The sequence below is a fragment of the Agelaius phoeniceus genome, chromosome 1 (assembly GCF_051311805.1).
Source record: "Agelaius phoeniceus isolate bAgePho1 chromosome 1, bAgePho1.hap1, whole genome shotgun sequence".
Lineage (NCBI taxonomy): Eukaryota > Metazoa > Chordata > Aves > Passeriformes > Icteridae > Agelaius > Agelaius phoeniceus.
This window is the reverse complement of record NC_135265.1, coordinates 117,588,674-117,608,868: the sequence shown is the minus strand read 5'-3', so window position 1 is coordinate 117,608,868 and position 20,195 is coordinate 117,588,674. Positions and strand designations below refer to the sequence as shown.

Sequence of the window (20,195 nt, the reverse complement as noted above, 5' to 3'; positions counted from 1 at the left end):
GATAACAAAGAACTCTAACATTGCTTTGGTAAATGTTCTTTAATCTCTGCAGTGATCACTGAGAATCTTCTGACATCCTCTACTTTTCTCTGCAAGATCCCAGGAGATGTTTTTTTTCTCATTTTGCTATTTTAACCATGTGGTTTCCTTATATGTGTGAATGCATTGCCATGTTTTTAACTCCTTTCACTCATCCTTTGGACCCTCTAGTGCCCCTTGCTGTAATTCTTTGATTTTTGGTGTTTCAACTTTTTTCAGATTTGTTTGGGCCTTTTTTTGATATGCATTCAAGGTGACCTGATGTACTTATCCAAATGTAATTTTGTGTTACTACAACTGTTTTTAGTTCACTGTATCACTTTTAGAAAGAAGTTGTGCCTGTTAATTTGCAAGAATTTCCACTTTTTATCTCATCTCTGTTGTAAAGACTACTTTAGAATGTGCTTTTATCTGGGTGAGGATCTCCATTAGCACTCTAGCTAACCCAAAGAGCAGAAAAGATTCATCAACTAAACAGGTTGCATTTTGCTACTGAAGTTCTTTTGCTGGGTACACTGAACTTCATGTCAGTGCTTCCAGTGCTTGAAGTGGGATTGCCCATCCATTCTGTGATGTCTCTCAGCTACTTAGCTGTGCTATGGTATAACATCTCATTTTTTTACACTGTGGATTCTGTTTAAATATGATGCTTTTATCTATATAAAAATTTGGTCTCTCTAATTTCTGACCTCAGCTGCTGTCCAGTGTGGTTGTTTATGCTCTTTACAGTTGTGTAGTATATCATCTGATTTCTTTTATTACAATCTATCCATTATTTACTTCTTTATGTTAATTGAAACCCTTAGGAAAAAGAGTGTTAAGGTGTTGGAGGTCCTAAGTGAGATGTAAATTTGGGATGCTCTGTGGAACTTAACAAATGTTTTGACTTGTCAAGCTGTTTGCTGACCAAAAGTGTCCAAAGTCCAAGAGTTTGCTGAAGCAAAAAGACTTCTCATGATTCAGTTAGTGTGCTCCTCTGTGCTTTGATTTGGCTTTTTAAATTCAATGTCAAAGTGTTTTCTTGTAACATTTTTGGTCTTCAGAAATATACAGCAAATTGTTATTACTATGTTAGAGTTTCTGTAGGTCTGTTGTGGGCAAATGAGAAATAATTTGTGTCTCAGTGGTAGAGAACTTTGTATACTGTTTAAGAAATTCTGCAGTGATTTCTTTTGTAAGTTTATCCTATTGCCTAGTTTAGTTGCTTGCAACTATATGAAGAGCTTGCATTTTTATCATTAATGCCAGATGCTAATACAAATAGCAAAACCATGGAAATGTAGACATCTCTTTATAGTTCATCTGTCTGCCTTGGGTCTTATTCAGGTTGGCCTTTCTGGAAGACATTTTAAAATATTGTAAAGTGGTCTGCCAAATTAAAAAATTGTAGCAACAGTAATGGTTCAAACATCACTAAATTGCATGGTACCCTGCAGCAGTTCTACTGGTGAAATTACTACACTTGCTGATTCTCCTCAATTCTTCTCTTTTTTTCTTCTTTTTTTCCTTTTATTTTCTAAATGTTCTGTACAAAACTGGAGGCAGTAACTCTTCAATCAAGTCAGTTTTCTAGCTCTGATTCAATGGAAGTGATATAAAAAAAGTCTTAAAATGGTTAACATAGGTATTTCTCTGCTCACTTGAGCAGATTTGCATTGAAATAGTGAATCCTCAATAGACTCTTGATTAATTTGTCTAATACTAGAGTCAAGTGAGCTCTAGAAGGACAACCCTTAAGGTTTATCTGAATGAAACTTTCTCTACACCATTAACTATTGACAGGTGCAGTAGCTGATTGCCAAAGTTACTCTGGAAGTAGAAACAATCAGTTTGAACACAGTATATGTTTTTAAGCCTTTCTGGTTTTCCCACATTGCCAGGTATTTGTATTTACTTCTTTTACTTTTTCTCAAGGATGTATTATTTTGGGTTTTAAGATTGATACTTGAGTGTAGCAGGATGGACATAAATACAAAGCACTTGGTACATTCCTCTCAGTTCTTTTTTTCCTGAAGAGTTCTGAAACACTGGGAGAATCCTCTCCAAACTTCCAGAGATGCTACCACTTGATGAAGACACCAAAGCTCTCATGCCCCTTTTGATTCAGTGTGGGCTGAAATCTTGGGCCTGCTCTGTGTTTTCTAATGGATCTTATGTGTATGCAGGAAGTCACTGTGGGCTAAAAGAAATTATTCACAGTGCTTCAAATATGGAGGAAGGTTGCACTTCACATCTGCAAGGATGTTTGCTTCAATGTACTTTTTGAGCATTTTGTGAAGTGTTTAAATGATAACCTTTTGAGGATAAGATGTTTAAAATGCTAGGTGGAAAACCTAAAGTATCTCTGGTATCAGGGAGACAGGAAGCTGGAGGATGTTTTCTCACATTTTGGCAATTCCTCTGAAAATGCCATGAGGATTCCCCATCAGGGGTCATAGCTACTCAGTGTTCAGTCACCAAGGATGTATATCATATTGGGGGATTAAGAAGTTAAATTTTTTTAACAGTTTGAGCTGCAGGTCTGTAGTCAGCTTAATCTAGTTTGAGGTTGCTCTGCAGCTTTCCTCTTTTCAATGCCCCTTCCTGGTACCTGAATTTTTGGCTGTGCAGGTGCAAGGTACAGCACACAGGGAACTGATAAGCAGGAAGCTGATTTTTTTATTTCCCTCCCTAGACTGGCTCAATGCATGGCTTTATGGAAGGTCATCTGGGGAAGAGGGAGGAGATGACAATGAGTGGGTGGGCATTAGGGGAGGGTGAGGTTAAATCCAGAGTTTTGTGTTCGATGATGTAATCATGGAGACATGGAGTGAACACTGAAAGGTGACTGGTTTGGTTTGCTATGCTGATGTAATAGCTGGATATATAAGGGCTTCAGTAAAGATAACAAAATTTACTAGCAGGGGAAGGCCTACATGTCAAGATTATTTTTAATTACAGAGTGCATAAAGAGGTGACATTTGAATGATGCTGTCTTTTTGAACTGAAAACCACTTGGCTGATCACCTGTATGAAAAGAAAGGGTTCGTTTTCAGCTGGAATCACTTTGAAACATATAATAAGAATTCCTGTGCTAATTTGTATGTTGAATTCTTCATTGTAGAGAACTTGAGCAATGAAGTTCTGATTTGCCCCAAGCAGTTCTTTCCTGATGAAGATCACAATCCGGTAATCTGTGTGATAGCCTGCAGCAATCTTTTCCCTAACTGCATCTGTGGGTTAGCTCTTTGCATGGAAAAGTTTTGAGCTATGCTTTGAAGTGGAACTCATAATGTTACGTGTCTTGAAACATGTTGGAAATTAAGTATGCAGATAACTATGTATTGAGTTTGAACATACCGTGGTATGTGTGGTTCAACTTTGTTAGAACTTCAAAGATTAAACCAATTGCAGTTTTCTTCATGTGGAGTTGCACTCTTACTATGCATGTACTTAACCTGATGTAACAAATGCTACCAAGTTGTTTGCTTAAAGACTTTCTTTACACAACATCTAATAGCTAGAGGGAATTGTAACTACTCAGTAGTGGTTTTCTGGTTTAGCAGTTTTATTTCCTGAGGTTTTGTTTGTTAACTGACAATTAATTACTAATGCAACATATCTCACTTTCTCATTCCTCATGCTGGTGTTTTTTAAATTTAAAAATTCCTAAAGGAAGTTCATGTAGTAGTTTGTAACTGCAGTCCTGTTTCTTTCTATAGTAGCTAGAGGACACATAGTGACTAGAAGACACAGACATATCTTTTGAAGCCAGAAGGTTTTACAAACAGCAATTTCTCTGCAACTGAGGTCTCCTAAATAAATATTTTAGTAACATATGAGATACCTAAAACCTGTTTTGTACTCCATAAGAGTTGCAGATGCATAGCACTCCATGGACAAACACCTAATTAAATTGGCTTAGTATCAGACTTGAAAACACTGATAAGTTTTTGGCATTTTAAGCATTTTGAAGTGTTCTTTCTTTCCATGAGCAGAAACCTGTGAAAAGCAGAGTTGTAGGTTCTTGCATGACAACTGGAGTTTTTCTATTTAAACTCCCTCAAAGCATGAGAAAAATTTAAAGAACTAAACCAACATAGTCTGTTTTCTTTATTTTGTGGCTTAATTAGGACTTGTTGCTAAAACAAATTGATGTGACCCACATTACAGGATAGGAAAATGGAACAAGGAAAAAATACCCTTAAATTAATGCCAGCATGTTATGTACGGTGATGAGGATTTTCAACCTTATGTAATAGAATCTTTTTTAAAGGTCACCACCAGCAAAATTTGCATGTTCTAGGCCCAAGTATTTCTTGTATTTCCTCTCTACATTTACCTTCCCTGAACTCTGCTCTGTCCTAAATACAACCATCTATTTAATTAACCTAGTAATTATGTAGGACTGTTGGCTACATTAAATCATTCAAATGCAAGATAGGTAGACTGTATAATTTTAGATCTTATTTCCAAATGTTCTGTGGGAGAGAGCTGGTTAATCAAAATAGCAGCTATTAAAAATCCTTAAGTAATTTGTACAGTTAAAATCAGTATTTTGTCTACTCATTGGTGTTACAGAGATTTTGTTCCTACAGCAGGAGGCAAACTAGAATTTCTTTTTAAGTATGTGATCTTAACCTTGTACCTCTTGGTTTGATGTTTGAGTCAAGGAAGTTTACAAGAGGCATGTTCTACATAGTTTTGACTTTAATTCGATGCTGTGCTTGTATACACATAAAAACAAAACTAGAGACAATTGACAGAAGTGTTTGGGGAAAATATGGACTTTTCAGTACAAATCTATTTAGATTAGATAAATGTATAACAAAACATTTTTATTCTGTCTTTACATGACTCCTGTTTTTGGATTTTTTCTTCCAGTGCTAATTGTCTAAGCTTGTTATTGTACTATCTTTAAGTTTGTGGAGAAAAGGTTTAAAAGAAAAAGTAGTCCAGAGTATTCAGATAGTGATAGATGCACTAAATATTGATTTAAATATATTGCTGTTGATAGTATTTATTGTAAAAGTCAAGTTGTAAACAATGTTGGTTTTAGTAATTTAAGCTGTGTGCACATGTGTGTGTATTTCTTCCTTGTAATAAATGCTTCTCGAGGAACTACCCAAAAAATAGTCGTCCAAATAATCAAGAACTAAAATAAAAAGCCAAAACATGGCTTGGACAAAATTTGACTAGGTTTTGGAAGTGATCATCTTTCTATCACATTTAGAAAAGAAGCAAGTGCAGATTCAGGATTTTATCTTTTGAATATACATCTCTGTCTTCTTTTCTCCTTCTCTAACTTGATCAGTTATGCTTAGATAAACAAGACTTATGAAGAAAGTGGTTAACAGCAGCAGCTCTTATGGGGCAAACAGCTGGTCTCTGCAAATCTCACTGAGCAGGGTGGAGCCAGCACTGCAAGTAGAGTCCACTGCTCTGCTGTATTTAGATCAAATGCTTTTGACAAGTCTCTTGAAACTGTGCAACCTCCTAGGACAGAATTTCTCACTAAATTTCTCCTTTTCTTTCATTTGTGACTGTTTTTCTCATAGAGACAAATCCATAGGGTTTTAAAAAAACCACAACCAACCAACAACCCTGAGGCTAGTCATTATTGTGATGGGTTTTCTGAGTAGATTTTTTGGGTATAAATTTTATTATTTTTGTTGTGTATGTCTTTGAAGAATCATGTAAATGGAAAGCAATAGGATTTGTTTATTGTCAGAAAAAATGTAACTACTGAAAAATAATAAATAAATGTAAGAAACCCCACCCTGAGGATGACACTTCAGTCAGCCAGATAATAATCTTATTCTTGTTTTGGAATTTTTTTTTTTTCTGAAGAATAAAAAATTCTGACTTAGTAACACATTAGCTTGCAGCTAAAAAAACTCTGCTAAATATTGTGATGTTCCCTGTGAGTCAGAAAGCTATCTCTAGGCCTAAAAGTACTTTGAAATATAGCAGCTTGTATTCAGAAATGGACTTGTTGACCATCTCTTTATAAACTGAATATAAAACAGCTAAAAACCTATATGTGTCTCTTGTACTTGAAGCATATTTTCAGATAATAGGATCTCAGATCTGATTTTTGAGGGACTAAAATGGCTTTGATCTTATACCTTTGGGTGTGCTTAAAAATGTCTTTTAGACCTACAAAGTTCAAACAGTGTTCCCTAGAGGACAGAACTGAGTCTGATCTTTCACATCCTAAGTGAGGAATTCAAGGAGATGTTTCAATGGAATCACTTCATCTCTTGAAGGGAGGAGCTTCCTTTCACTAGGGAAGTTCAGCAGGATGCTTATGATCCTAGAGGCTTTTTACATCTTTTGTGATGCATCCCTTTTTTTTTTGCCAACTATTTTCCCCCCTTCAGTTGGCCATTCCCAGCATCTCCACAATCAGCCTGCTTTGTTGTCTATTCCTGAATTTATGACTTTTCTCTTGCTTTCAGTATTTATGTTTTTAGATTGTTTGTATAGTGGGTTATTTTACTGTGAGAAATCTTGTAGGGATTGAAAATTAAGGACATAAAGGTTTATGTTTGGATTGATGATATGTGAAATAAAGAAAAGTTCCTCAAATACTAAGATAAAAATCTGTTAAGTGTCAGCAGGAGAGCCAAAATTGCATTCAGTTAGTGAATTTTTATTTCAAATTTATGTTCTGGTCTTTGTATTTCCTTTGAAGTTAGTTCTTTTTCTGTTCCATCAGTTTCCCCATTCCTAATCAATAAGTTTCTGATATAGATTATTAAAGTCTTCTGGCAGCCTGCCGAGGTATCTTTATAACCATATAGTCTAGATTATACAGTGTAGATTATACAAAGTTCAGATCAGAGATCTATTTTTTAATGAGAAAATAGTAATTAAAAAAGCTATTTCCTCTCCTCCTAATTTCCTTAATGTTGTAGTCCTGAAGAAAATTTCTTAAAAATTAAAAGGAAGAATCAATTTTATATTGCAAAGATTTTTTATTGAAAGTGAACCTTTACCTTAAACTTTATATCTTATCTCTAAAGACCCTGCTGCCATGACTGTACAAGAAACAAAAATTTCTGAGTATGGATGTTAGTGAAAATTTAAGGTTGGAATATTTCATAAATGATGTAAGTGTTTTAGTAAAAATCTCTGTTCCATCTGTAAAGTAAACAGAGAGAAAATAGTTACCCTGTCACCCTTTAAAAAATTATATAGTTCATAAAAGCACAGATTTGTCCATTGAAAGTGTATTATTCTACCTGTGATGTAGAGTAACACTAAGTAAAAATTAAAGATGAAAATAATTTTGATTTTGGATTAGCACTTGGAATCATTATGGTGTGGGGACTTCTTGGAATGCAACTGTTCAATATGTGCTTATTGAGTCAATTATAAAATACATATTACAAAAAGTCAGTGTGTGTGTGTATACACTCACATGACCTGTCTCTCTGTAGTGAGAGACTGAAAAAAACCCTTGTATTTTAATATAAAGGGGAAAATAGGGGAAAATCAACAGAGAAAGCTCTCAATTTCCTGAGACACTTCAGTCAAAATACTGGTTACAGACCCAATCCAATAAACCCCTCTGTGTAAAATCAGTTTAAAATCTGCAGATCTGCAGTTTAGATCTGAAGATTTATTAGTGGATGGGGCTTGCAGCAGTTGCTTTATCATTAATCATATTGGACAAGATAATTTGGCAAAAATTTCAAGCAGTAGTAGGCCGTGCTTGTAAAATAGAGGTTGTTTTTTGTTTTTGCACTGCTACTAGTTCTGCTCTTTTGGTGATAAGATGGTTCTCTTGTACCTTATTTTAGCCTCTTAATTCTCTCCTGTATCTGCTTTTTATCACACTGCATTTTGTTTTTAAAAGCATGTGTTCTAAAGTCTCCCTTTAATCTAGCTGATTGATAGCTTTTACTTCTGAAATGTGATTTTTAGTTGTTTCTTTGAGGGTAGTGTTTTATTGCTTTTTCTTTTAGTGTGTATTCTAGTTTCTAGTGACTGCTTGCTTTTGTGCACCCTTATCTTCAAGTGATAAATCATAATTTCTTCCATATAACTTCCTAATCACCTTTGTGAAAAGGCTTAGCTTGATGATTTGAAGCCTGACATTTTCTGTTCATAATTGACTATTTTTCCTCTCTAAATTTCTTTGCTTACACTTTGGTAGTGACGTAGAGGTGTAACTAATGCTGCTAGTCTGAATTGTCAATTATGCTTCTGTAAAATTAATTAAAATACATAGGCTGCATAGTTGTAGCACAACTAACTTGAAGATAGTTTTTGAATTTTGGAATGGTTATATTGGTTGTGGTTATTATTCTTCACCACTTAAATCAGGTGAAGAACAATAACTTTGAGTGTTAGGGAAGCAATTTCAATTACTTCAAAAAGAAGCAGCAGTCTCAGCATCTGAACACAGTAGAGATGAGACATTGTAAGAAGTTTACACTGTTGACTTTGCTGTCTCAATGTCAAATTGCATTCTAAGTAGGTACATATTCAATTGAACCTTTGTCTTTTATAAAACTAACAAAAATGATATTGTGTGGTATTTTGAGCTAAGCTTGATCCATCCATCTCTTGGTCCTTTTTCCTTTTGATAACTTTGAAGAGTTTCCCCATTTTAGCTGTAGCTTCCCCTCTCAGGAAGGAAGATGTTTGTCTTTCTTGCAATCAATTAATTTTTAAAGGGCACAAGAATAAAACTCTGGGTACTCAGCCAGAGGTCAACATGTATGTGTTAGTTCAGATTTGGAGTGTGCATTTGAAATTAATTTCTTGATTCTCTCAACTCACTTTCCTTATAAGCCTTGTGCTTGTTGTCCCTGAATGGAATTTGCTCACTTAGGTCTGAGTGAAAGGTGCTAAAAGGTGTGCTGAAATCATTATGGGCATTCAGCCAGGTAAGGTCTGGTTCAGAGCAATCCCCCCAAAATACCTATCAGTGGATGGCGAGGTTCCCAGCATCACTTAAATGCTTTTTCAGTGCCCTTATCGTAAGATCTGGTGTCTGCAAATGCAGGTGCAGCTGAAGTGAATTTGCTCTAGATTGCCTATTCTCATGTGGTTTATATACAATAGAATAAACATCATTGCGTGTAAAATTAATTTGAATTTTTTTTTTTATTTCTCCATGTTCAGTTACTTTCAATCTGTGTAAATTTCTCTGTGTTCTGCTCTTAATTGCTTGTGCATCAGGTATGTTACCGAAAGGTACTAGTCAGGAGGTCTTTCTTAAAGCATCTGATCCATTTAATGTATTCAAGTGGATAGTGGATACTTTAAAGAGATACTAGTGAGATAAAAAGATACCAGTGTATCTTTCAAAGTTAAAAGATACACTTGTTGTAGAATCAACTGCCTGTAGTTCCTTTTCATCCATATGAGAAGTCTTTTCATCCATATGAAAAGCTCTAGTGCTGTTTCTCAGTTTTTCTCCCTTGAACTCTTGGGCATTGCATTTGCTGGATGTTAAAACCACAGGAGATATGTGTTATTTTTCAAAGTAGTTGTAGCATTCTTCTGTTCACTCTCTCTACCTAGTAGCTGTGTTATTTAAAGAAGCATGGGGATAGGAGTGCAGAGAGGTAGATCCCAAAGCTTTTTTTATGGTTGCAGTGAGTGAGAAATTAGGGTTTTTTTCTGACTTCCACCTAAAAGAAGCTGGCTTTTGTTTGATAAGCAATGGGAAAATAATAGTTTGATAAAATTGAATATGGAAAAAAATGTTGAAAAGTGTATTAGTTGGTTTTTGTTTTTTCTGGGCCTTAAAAAGAGGGTGTATTGGTGATTTAATTTATTTTAGCTTTAAATTGTACAGGCAGTATGCATTTTGTCAGAATTTAAGGGAGGGGTAAGTGAGATAATTTAGTGTTAACCCTTTCTGGAAAGGGTTTGCGAGAAGTAAATACAATGTGTTACACTTCTGATATGAAAATTCCTTGGCAAGAATGCATGAGGTTGGTTTCAAGTAATTCTTTTAGAAGACTCAAAACTACATTGTAGAAAGTAGTTGTCTCTTTTTTTCTTAAAGTAGTTAGCAAGTTTCAAATGAGCAGTCTCTGCAGGATACTCAGAGCCTGGTAGGGGAATGCCAACATGGAGAAAGTTTCTTGGATGAGGGCCAAGGTAACAAATGCAAGCAGGCAAGCTTTGTGTCCAGACTTGTGTTTCAGCTTATGCGAATGGATTTAATGTCCTGAGAGATCAGGCACTGGGGCATAAATTGCAGCAGAAGTACTACAGTACAATGTGCTTGGTTTCATTTGCTGTTGTTTTTGATGTTGGAGGATTAAGGGGAGGGGAAAGGATCAACTACCCAGGATGCTCTGTTAGGAGGAGTAAGTGAATTTCATTGTCGTCAGAACTAGATTGCCATATGAGTTCTGAAAAGCGTTTGGCTCCTGAGGATAACTGCTCTAAAAATAGATTTGGAGGAGAGGTTTCTCTTGGGTCCAGTTTCAGGTTCCAGCTGAGCTGGCTTTAGGAAACCTTTCGCTCCTGTTGCAAACAGGAGGATAACAGTGAGGATATTTCTTATTCTGCCTTCAGCATTAATTTTTGGATATACTGACACACTCGCTCTGTTGGTGGAAATCAAGCACTAATGTTATGGCTGACGACACAGGTATAATCCTAACCTTTTTTTTTGTGAGCAAATGGAAAATGTATACTTGCAGATAGCAGTTATGTCTGATTTTATGATCAGCAAAATAACTGGCTTACTGTTCTATGTTTTCTTGCCAGTTTGCTGTCTAGTGTGTGTTACAGGCTGCCTCTGTTCTCTTTGATTACGTGTTCTCTGGACTAGAGGTATTCCATGAATTTATGGCTGGTGGTAAATTGTAAATAATATTTTGCCTAATAGAGCATAAATTAACACAAGACATACTGTTTTGTCTTCAAATATTTGACTTCTAAGTTATCTTTAGAGAATGTAAAATTGTAAGATGTCTTGAAGGTAAGCTAAAGTAAAAAGTTTTCATACATTTTTAGCTAGATGTGACTTACTGGGGGGGTGAGTGAGGTATAGGATTTTATAGATTTGCTGTTGAGCGGTAGACCGTGCTTTAAGACTTTCTGATGTCTGCATAAAGACATCTGGTGGTGTAAGCACAGGCTTACCAGATATGGCAAGTGACCTACTTCTGGCATGGCTGGCAGCATGTGTAGGGAAAGGGCTTGAGTTGAGAATTAACTGTTTGGAATGAGGTCTGAGCCAGCTTCAGTTCTTGCAGTGTTTTGTTCTGACCCTGCATGTAGCATTATTTGTGCAGATCATAGGTAAATTTTTTTGTTACATAACCTCCATTTATATAAAAGTGTTGCGTGATCAAGCTGCCATGCTTGAGTTGTTATTCAAGAGTTTGGTAGATAATTTTGCTATAAGGTAGAAAGCCCCAGAATAAAAATATGCCTTTGTGACTATTGTGAACTACATTCTTATAGCAGAATCTATTTTTGACGAATTTGCATGAAACAATCTCTTATACTGGAAAAAATATGAATAGTTCTGCTTGATTAGTTAAATAAGTTGTATTTTCTTTAATTTCTCTGTTCTTCTGATAAGTAAAGCTTCTTCCTGGGAACGCAAATAGCAGTAAATGGTAAAACAGTAAGGCAAATAGTGTGAAATGCAGTAAGATCCTCTTTCCTGTTTGCTCTAGAACCAAGTTGCAATCTGGAATAATTTAAACTGTTTTTAACCTAAGGATTTAATTTTAAATATATGCAAAGCTTTTATTGACTGCCCTACTACACAGGTGTAGTGAAGCCCTGCTGTTACATACCATAATAGTTTATTTCTCAGTATCAACATTACCAGTTCAAGAGTACTGTAAGTAATTTTCATACAGTTGAGCATATTTCTGAATGCAGAGGCTGCTTGTCTGTCCTTCAGGCTACCCCTACATTTCCCACAAGAGAAATGTTACAGTGAGCTGTGTGTATAGACCCTGCACATATGTAATTAGAGGACTGTGCAGTAGCAAATGATATATGCCTGATGCGAGGCTAAGTTACCTCAGTTTCTCTCTGAATATTATTGGGCATTTATGTTTAATATAGAAAAGAAACTAAATAGTTGGTGTTTGATCTTTGAAGGGAGTAGTGTTAATAAAATAATTCTTTTTTTCATTAAAATGCTGAGCTGAATAAGAGTTGGCGTGGGTCAGTGGTTTTTATGTTGGTCTGAACTTTGTATAAAGCACAATGAATGTAATAAAAGACTATTTTATTACAGCTGTAAACCTGCTGGCAAGCAGGGTCAGAGACTACTTATATATAGTTCCTGTTACAAAAACAAGTCAGTCACCCACCTCATTACTTATCTTTCAGATGCACCAATTTATTTTAAAAAACAATTGTGTTGATATTTAGCTTCTAAGAGCATTTTTTGTCTTTTTCTTTGATCAGTGTTGATAAATACATCTAACATTACTTTCAATTAGTATAAAGATAACTCCTTAGCTTATCACAATATTCGTGACAAAGCTTCTTGCAACGTTCTTTACATCATGTAAGAAATAGTTTTTCTTGAATAACTGGGCCTGCATGTGGCTGAGCAGGCAAAAGTTGGTTTTTAGAATGGAATGCAGTGGAATAGATGAATGGACTTGAAACTGCAGCCAAGTGCCACCTTTTCAGTAGTAAAGTCGGGGCAGAAGAGCAGACCTTGAGCTTTGGAGAAGGCCACAGGCAGGCAGCATTTTGTGTACATATTGATTTACTTTTATATATGTATATGCATATCCCTCTTTCACTAAAGCAATCCTAAAACAACAGACTAAGCAATTTATGTCTTCTGTGGTGATGATGCCCATTTGAAACTTGCTACACATATGCTGGGTCAAAGTCTTTTGCAGTCATTTATTTATAGTTATGTGTATTTTTTATATATGTCTGCTTTCCATATGTGCAGTTTATAAGTGAAATCATGATTTGTGTTATGTCTTTGTGTCATCCTTTTACTTGTATGTTCCATAGGACTGAAATTCTAGAGTTGTATAGCATGGAGCGAATTTGCTTAGTACTAAGCATCAGGGAGGATGGTTTTAGTTGGCAAAGTGTCCTGAATTTGAAGTCTTACCTTTAATATAGTTCAGGTTTTAGAGTTTTCTTAGGCTATTTGAATTGTCACGTTGGTTCTGTGAGCTATTTTGACTAGTTTTGAAGCTCGATTTAGGAGAAATGCTTCTCTTGCAAAGCTTTTCTGCTGGCCATACTGGCCTCTGGTGGCAGTCTGGGAACTGCCGGGGAACAAATGCGAAGCATCTCAAAAATGTGAAGCTCTGTGTAAATAGACATCAAAGGGGAGCAAGGCGGAATTTTCAGCTAACTTGTAAGACAAATTAGATCAGGGCTTTTGGTGTTTGGTTGGTTTGAGGCTTTTGCTTAGATAATCATCAAGCTTCTCACAGTAATTCACAGTGAAATGGAGAGCAAATAAAGGTGGTAAAGTTTTAAAAAACCCAACCAACCAAAAAACTTCACAACAACAACAAAACCCACCATTGTAATTGAAATGTTTTGTATTCTGTGTAATCTTTATAATTGTATCTTCAATAATAATTTTCTAACTCTCACATCCATTTTTTCTTCTTGTTTTATTTTAACAGAGACTAAGCATGGAGGAGGCAAGAATGGAAAGAAAGAAGGCCTCTCTGGAAGCTCATTTTTCACCTGGTTTATGGTAATTGCTTTGCTGGGAGTTTGGACATCAGTAGCAGTTGTCTGGTTTGAACTTGTAGATTATGAAGAAGTTCTAGGTAAGAGTTCTAAATCTTAAGATTTTTCTAATAATGTTAATATGCATTAAATGAATGCCATTTTATATTTTTAGATAGATGATATGTTTACTGTAGTGTTTGCAAATTATCTACATGATAAGAATAGGCAGTGTAGTTCAAAATGTATGTTTTAATGCTGAGCACTATTATAATGTTAAAATGGGGTTTTCATAAAAGGGTATGAACATCCTGTAGGATGTCTTTGTAACATGTATACTGCAGTTAATTTGAGAGGTCAGCTAAATATGCTTAAATATTTGAATTTAAGCTCTCAGAAACTCACAGCAGTGGTTGAAAGTAGGCAGTTAATGTTAGCTCTGCTCCAATGGACTGTGATGCCTGTAGGGTCGGGACAACTGATCAGTCATCCTCTCATGAGTGAGATGTTGAATGACCTCAGTTTTAAGCTTATAGCAGTGATAATTCTATCTCAATGAGACAATTTTAAGACAGTACTATTAATATAATATTTAAGGTTATAAAGTAATATCTCAAATTTCAAGATGTATGTCCATAGGTACATCTGTTTTCCCTGATGTTGTAGGATTCAACATGTACTTTTGCACCTGGTGGCTTTACAAAATTTACACATCTGTTGGTACATGCTTTTTTTTTTTGATTTGGACTGATTTTTTTTCAGAAAAAAATCTTCTGGTTTGAAACTTAACTGGGTCTAGTGATGCAAATAATGTTTTTTGTATTTTTACCATGCATGCAGCCAAAGCAAAGGATTTCCGTTATAACTTGTCAGAGGTCCTACAAGGTAGGATATTAGAGAAGTAAGCTTGCTTTACAGTGCCTTGGCTGAAAGTTTTGGTTTACTTTATTATGGTTTTAATTTTTTTTTAAGAATTACTCTTCTTCTGCAGTGACATGAAGCTCAGCTATTTCTCGTCTGTCTCATTCTTCATGGTTTTGAAGATGATATAATTCTTATTTCTAGGGAGTTATATTTTTGCACCAGTCTGCTGGTTTATCCATAAACAGATATGGCTCCTTTCTAATGGATTGCTTCCATACAATGGTGATGAACATATTTTTCTATTCTAGACCCAAGTCTAAATTTTTTCTTCCACAAAACTGATTTCTGATTTTCTAAGTACCATATTAAGAACTCAATTTCATTTATTTTGATAGCAAGAAAGTTCTACCTTCATTTAGAGAAAGACAAGTGTAGTAAACTGTCAGACTATAAGGACACAAAGTTCTGCAAGCTCTGCAGAGTTTGATCCTGTTAAAAGTTGTGTCTGAATTTTATCAAGCCTATAATTAGATAACTTTCTACTAGTTTGGTGGTCCCAGGATACTTCAAATCTTGGACACCATGCTTCTATGCTGAAAATTCTCTTTTAATAGAAACTGAGTTTTTCTTTTGCATATACTTAGGGCTGATAGAGCTGCAGTTTCAAAAACAAAAAGTGAGAAAACCGTTTTATTAGTCTAACATGAAAGGATAAACATCTTATTTTGTCTGCATGGAAAGTTATACAATTGTTGGTAGAATTTGTGAATGGTTTTCCTTTGTCTGGGAAGTAGGCTGCTTACTTTCTATAAACTTGGCTCCAAAAACTACATCCCTATATAGCTATATTTTTCCCATGAATTTAGAATTGCAGGAAGCATGCAATCAGAAAACAAATGACCATTATTTTACAAATTTTTGTTTTATTATTTTCCCTCAAACATGTTGAATGTTTCTTGTGAACTTAAATTTTATTCTGAGCAAAGCATGTTAATGTCAAATATATATCACAGACTTGCTTTAAATCTACTGGCTGCAAAATCAATGCAGGAAAAAGACAAATATGTGTTTGATCTCAAGTGCAGGAAGTACAGAAAGAAATTTGAAATATTTGTAGTATTTCCCAGAAATTTAAAATGTGGTTAAGAATATTACAGCTAGATTGTTAAAAACAGATGGTCACAACCTAGCATTGACAGTAAACTATCACACATTGAAAACTGTGCTGGGCACAAATGGCCAAATCCCTAATTGTCTTTTCTTCCTCTCTTTGCACTTCTAGGAAAGCTTGGGATATATGATGCTGATGGAGATGGAGATTTTGATGTGGAAGATGCTAAAGTATTGCTAGGCAAGTACAAATAAAGGGGGAGCAATGTATATAATTTAGTTGGCATGTTCTTGTTTCACTTTTTTATTTTTAAGTCAAAACAATATTTCTGGTTTGTTTGTTTGTTTTTTCCTAGTTTGAAAACTTAAATTGATTTCATTGTGATGGGTTTTTTCCTTAATGCAAGCTGTAGGATTGGGTGTGTACCTCACAGCAATTCCTGTTCTTTTTCTTCTAATGTAGCAATGTTAGTGGAAAGCATTTAATCTTACAGAATGTTTTTGAAATTTGGTGGTTGATGCTACTCTATTGAATGTTGAAAGGTGGTTGTGATTATCAATAAATTTATCAGATGCAGGACCTAAGATGCTTCTAGAGTGAAAACATTGTTTATGTTAACGTGTTAAGCCAGGTCCATTTTAAAATTACTTTAAACGTGCCTTTGTTCTTCTTAGACGACTATTTGTGTAGTGTATTTTTGTGTTGTCTTTCCTCTATTCTGAATTCTTCACAAGTCTGTTCATTTTTTTGCCCTTCAGAAACAATACATGACAGTAATTTTTCTTATCTGGCATTGAAACACTGGGTTTAGGCTTCTGTTCTTTGTAAGTTGTGAGATGTCTTTCTGCTGACTGTGTATCTTCAAAGGGAAATTTCAATTTCTTGACATTCTTTATGGTATTGTTGTTTACTTACTCTTTTAAAGCACTGCCTTTTTCAGTCTCAGTCAAGCCTTGGATAGATACTTCTTGCATACCTGATGGTAGAAATTTTAGTTAAGTTTACTTTTCTTTATATTTTCTTTAGTTGGTTTGTTCAAATTTAAACCTCTGCTGAGCACACAAACCTGTAGAATTAAACAAATGAACAAAGCAACGAACCCCCCAGCATAGTAACTAACACTTGGGCAGAGGACAAAATGGAATGTATCAAACTAGTCAAAGTTGGCAGTAGTTTAGGATGTTATGGTTTGCTATTTCAAATTCATACTCCGTAAAAATCACCTTGGCATAATTTTATTTTTCCTACTTTTATCTGGAGAAATAAGCAAGTCTTTGGAAGGATGTGTGTTCATTTGTTTAATCCCTTCACGGTTTATAGAAAACCCATGTAATCAACTGAATCAGTTCGCAGTGGTGTGAATGTGAGAGTCACTCCAAAGAATCTCCAGCACTCTGAATGGCTACAGAGCTACAGATTGGGTGTTAATTATAATTGGTGACTAAGATAATACTTGGGATAATTATAATCCTAATTTTTCTTTGTCTATTACATAGTGTATAGCAACTGGATAGCCTTTTCTTGACAGTGGTATACAGGCAGAAACATTCTGCTGCTTTGTTCCATTTCTGTTTTATGCAGCCTGATATAGCTGGGAGTTCTGCCAGTACATGAAAGTGTTTCTATTCTAAGCTTGTCTTATCATGCATTCAAACCTTGTACTTCAAGTGTGACCTTAGAAGGTCACATATAAAATTTATTTTTATTATTTTTGACAAGTTGCTTAGCAATACAATTTATTTTGATTTAAATTTGAGAATAATTTTTGCAGTATAAAAGAAATTATATATTTTTAAGTTTTGTGACACTGAAAAAATTATGAATATATTTATTTCTTCCAATAGCAGGCATGTTATATTATTAACTGAACTTCCCTGTAAGTTACAGTGCTTGTTTACCTTTAAAATTAAATATGAAATAAAAAATGAGCACCACAATGCAGACTGAAATTATTTCATTGATGCAGAAACTGGAAGACTGGATTCCCTCTTAAGGAATTTATCTTCCAGAATTAAGTCATTGTAGTAAAGGAAACTGAATAGTAAGCCTACTTTCTGAATATTGAGTGCAGAGCTCCTTTTATTTGTGAGGATTTTGTTAGGAAGGCTTATTACTTTCTGGATTTTTTTTCTGGGTCAGAATGCCACAACAGCAAGTGGTTTCTCTGGTACAAAAGGAGTTACTGCAGTTTGGTGTTTAATGATAGGAATTCATATGCTTTTTTCCTCCTCTGTTCTTTAGCTATTACAGCACTCGTATTGTGTATTGAAGTTGTGATATGTACAGTGGTTTAATGTTGTCCACTTCCATAACTTTTAGTTTTCCTTACAAATTTCAAGATTGAATTTCATATTAATTGTAAATATATTTTAAGTTTAAATTAATTTAATTTACATTTTGAGAAGTGCTTCTATCAGCATGAGTTTATTTTGTATTTCAAATAATGGTTTTAATAATTTTCTGTACTACTTTGCCATATCTAAATAGAATAATTAAAATTTATTATTTTATTTCTTGTTTGTATAAGGTATGATAGGATCTTTTCTTTTTTATTTGTTGGAATCAAAGTGGGTTTCATGATTAGGTTCTCTTGAGGGATTTGTGTAATTTTCAAAAGGATTTGCGAGAAGTCTGTTCTTCCCGTCTTCCCCTACTCCCCGTGTAAGAGAATTAAAAAAAACCAAAAAAACCCCAAACCACCTGCACCCCTCCAGTCAACCAGCCCCAAGTTGGTTGACTTCCCAGTTTTTGTCCACTTCACTCTAATTGTTCTTGGAAGGGTGTTATTCTTAGAGGGAGTGCTACACATCTGACCTTGCTTTACATCAGTACAGTGAAGCAGTGGCTTTAGTGGTATTACCAAAAAAGTGGCATGTATAGGGGTACCGATGTCTGTTGTAATAGTTACTTTGGAGCCAAGGTGTTTCTTGTACTTCTGTCCCTTTTAACAAGCAACAATATCCTTAGAAATTCTCCTTAAATGGTTGCAGTAGTTAGTACAGTTTTGGAACTACAGCTACAGAAAACAATCCCTTTATTGTTCTTGTGCATTTAGTTCAGAGTAGTCCAGCTATGCAAAAAACGGCAAAACTTCATCCTCGTGTGTCAGCAGTCAAATGGTAATAAGCAGTAAAATTCAAGTAAGAAATCTTCTTTTCCTCTGGTTCATCTACAGAAGGAAAATATGTTTGCAGGCAGTCATGCTGAGATTGCACGTTCAAAAAATCTGTAGTGAGATAATAGGTGTTAAAAGAATGCTTTTGCACAGTTCAGCTGTTTAGGATAAGTTTCATGCTCTTTCCTATTTTTCTTGTGTTCTACTGTAGCACTTTCAAATATTAAAGGTTGGCTTGTGCTCGTTTTCATAAGAAGAGATATTTACAGGAGAAGAAAAGCTTTGTCTTGTTAAATGCATGTAGGGAAGTCCTGTGCCCTACTGCTTGTGGTAACTACTTGAATGGACAAATATTTTGACTCCTTCATTCGCTTGGATTTAAGCTGTCGTGTTAAGACTTCTGTTGAGATAAAGTAGCTATATCTTTTGAGTCCCTGCTTTAGTAGGGTATGGTTGCTCTGCTTTGGTCACCATTTTCAGGTACTTGTTACGATGCTTCTGTGAGCTTATCAGTTTTTCCTTTGAAAAGCAGTTCTTCTTGATTATGGGGGTGAATGAAGATGAAGAGCAGATTATTAATGAGTTGGCAGTTTTTCTGTACTCTTTGTTAGAAAGCAAGATAAACATATGAAATCCTGTGGTTTTTTTCTTTAACTCAGGCTGAAGTGTTGCATGAGGGTTTTTTTGGTTTTGTTCTTGGGTTTATTTTGTTAAATTCAAAGGCCATTATCTTCATCTTGGATAATTTTTGCAAAGAATTGTAGAGAAAAGATTTAGGTTTTGTTGATTGTGTTTTTTTTTTTTTGACAAAGACTGTAAGACATATTCTTCCAATTTCTGTGGTTCCCTTTGGAGTCCTAGTATTTTCAAAAAAAATATGCTGCTGTACTCTGTTTTATAAAAGTAATTGCCCAAAAGTCTTATTCTTTATGTAATAACAGGGGCATCTGTATGATTCTGTACATGTGTACAAAAATGACTTCTTGAGATCTTTTGGGAGTAGTGTGTTGTTCTTTTTCTTTTGTTGGATTTTTTTTCTGTTTTTTTTCCCCATTTTGCTTTTATATGAGATTCTGACAGACTAGAATGACAGAAGTATTAATTCTGCATTTATAACTTAGATTGTACTTTTAGGACTTTTAGATTCAAGTTTCCATTCTTATATTGAGATTTTATTCTTCAATAAATATCCTTACTTCAGTTTATGTCTTTATATCTTGTATTATCCAAATTTTGAAAACAAATTAGAATAATTGAGTACTGTGCATAAAGTTGTTTATAAAATTTAATTTTTATAGAACTAAGCCATGGAAGAAGTTGGAGAGGGATATTTATAATACCTTGATTGCCTCCTGGATTCAATCTGTCATTTTTAAACCTTTGGGCTATCCAGTGAAAAGTTAAAGAGAATGACTGGTCACTCAA

General features: G+C 34.8%; 1 protein-coding gene across 9 annotated transcripts in view; it reads left to right on the top strand.

Annotated features, from left to right (window-relative positions):
- ASPH (aspartate beta-hydroxylase) overlaps positions 1 to 20,195 on the top strand; it is a 114,526-nt gene that overhangs the window by 3,143 nt on the left and 91,188 nt on the right. For 4 of the 9 annotated variants that reach the window (XM_077185947.1, XM_077185942.1, XM_077185939.1 and 1 more), the window contains exons 2-4: positions 13,632 to 13,781; positions 14,521 to 14,565; positions 15,827 to 15,895. In XM_077185947.1, coding sequence (XP_077042062.1) covers positions 13,632 to 13,781; positions 14,521 to 14,565; positions 15,827 to 15,895 — 264 coding nt within the window. Of the gene's footprint in view, positions 1 to 10,372; positions 10,643 to 13,631; positions 13,782 to 14,520; positions 14,566 to 15,826; positions 15,896 to 20,195 lie in introns of those variants that run through there. The other 5 variants (XM_077185950.1, XM_054635601.2, XM_077185944.1 and 2 more) reach the window with 4 other exon arrangements.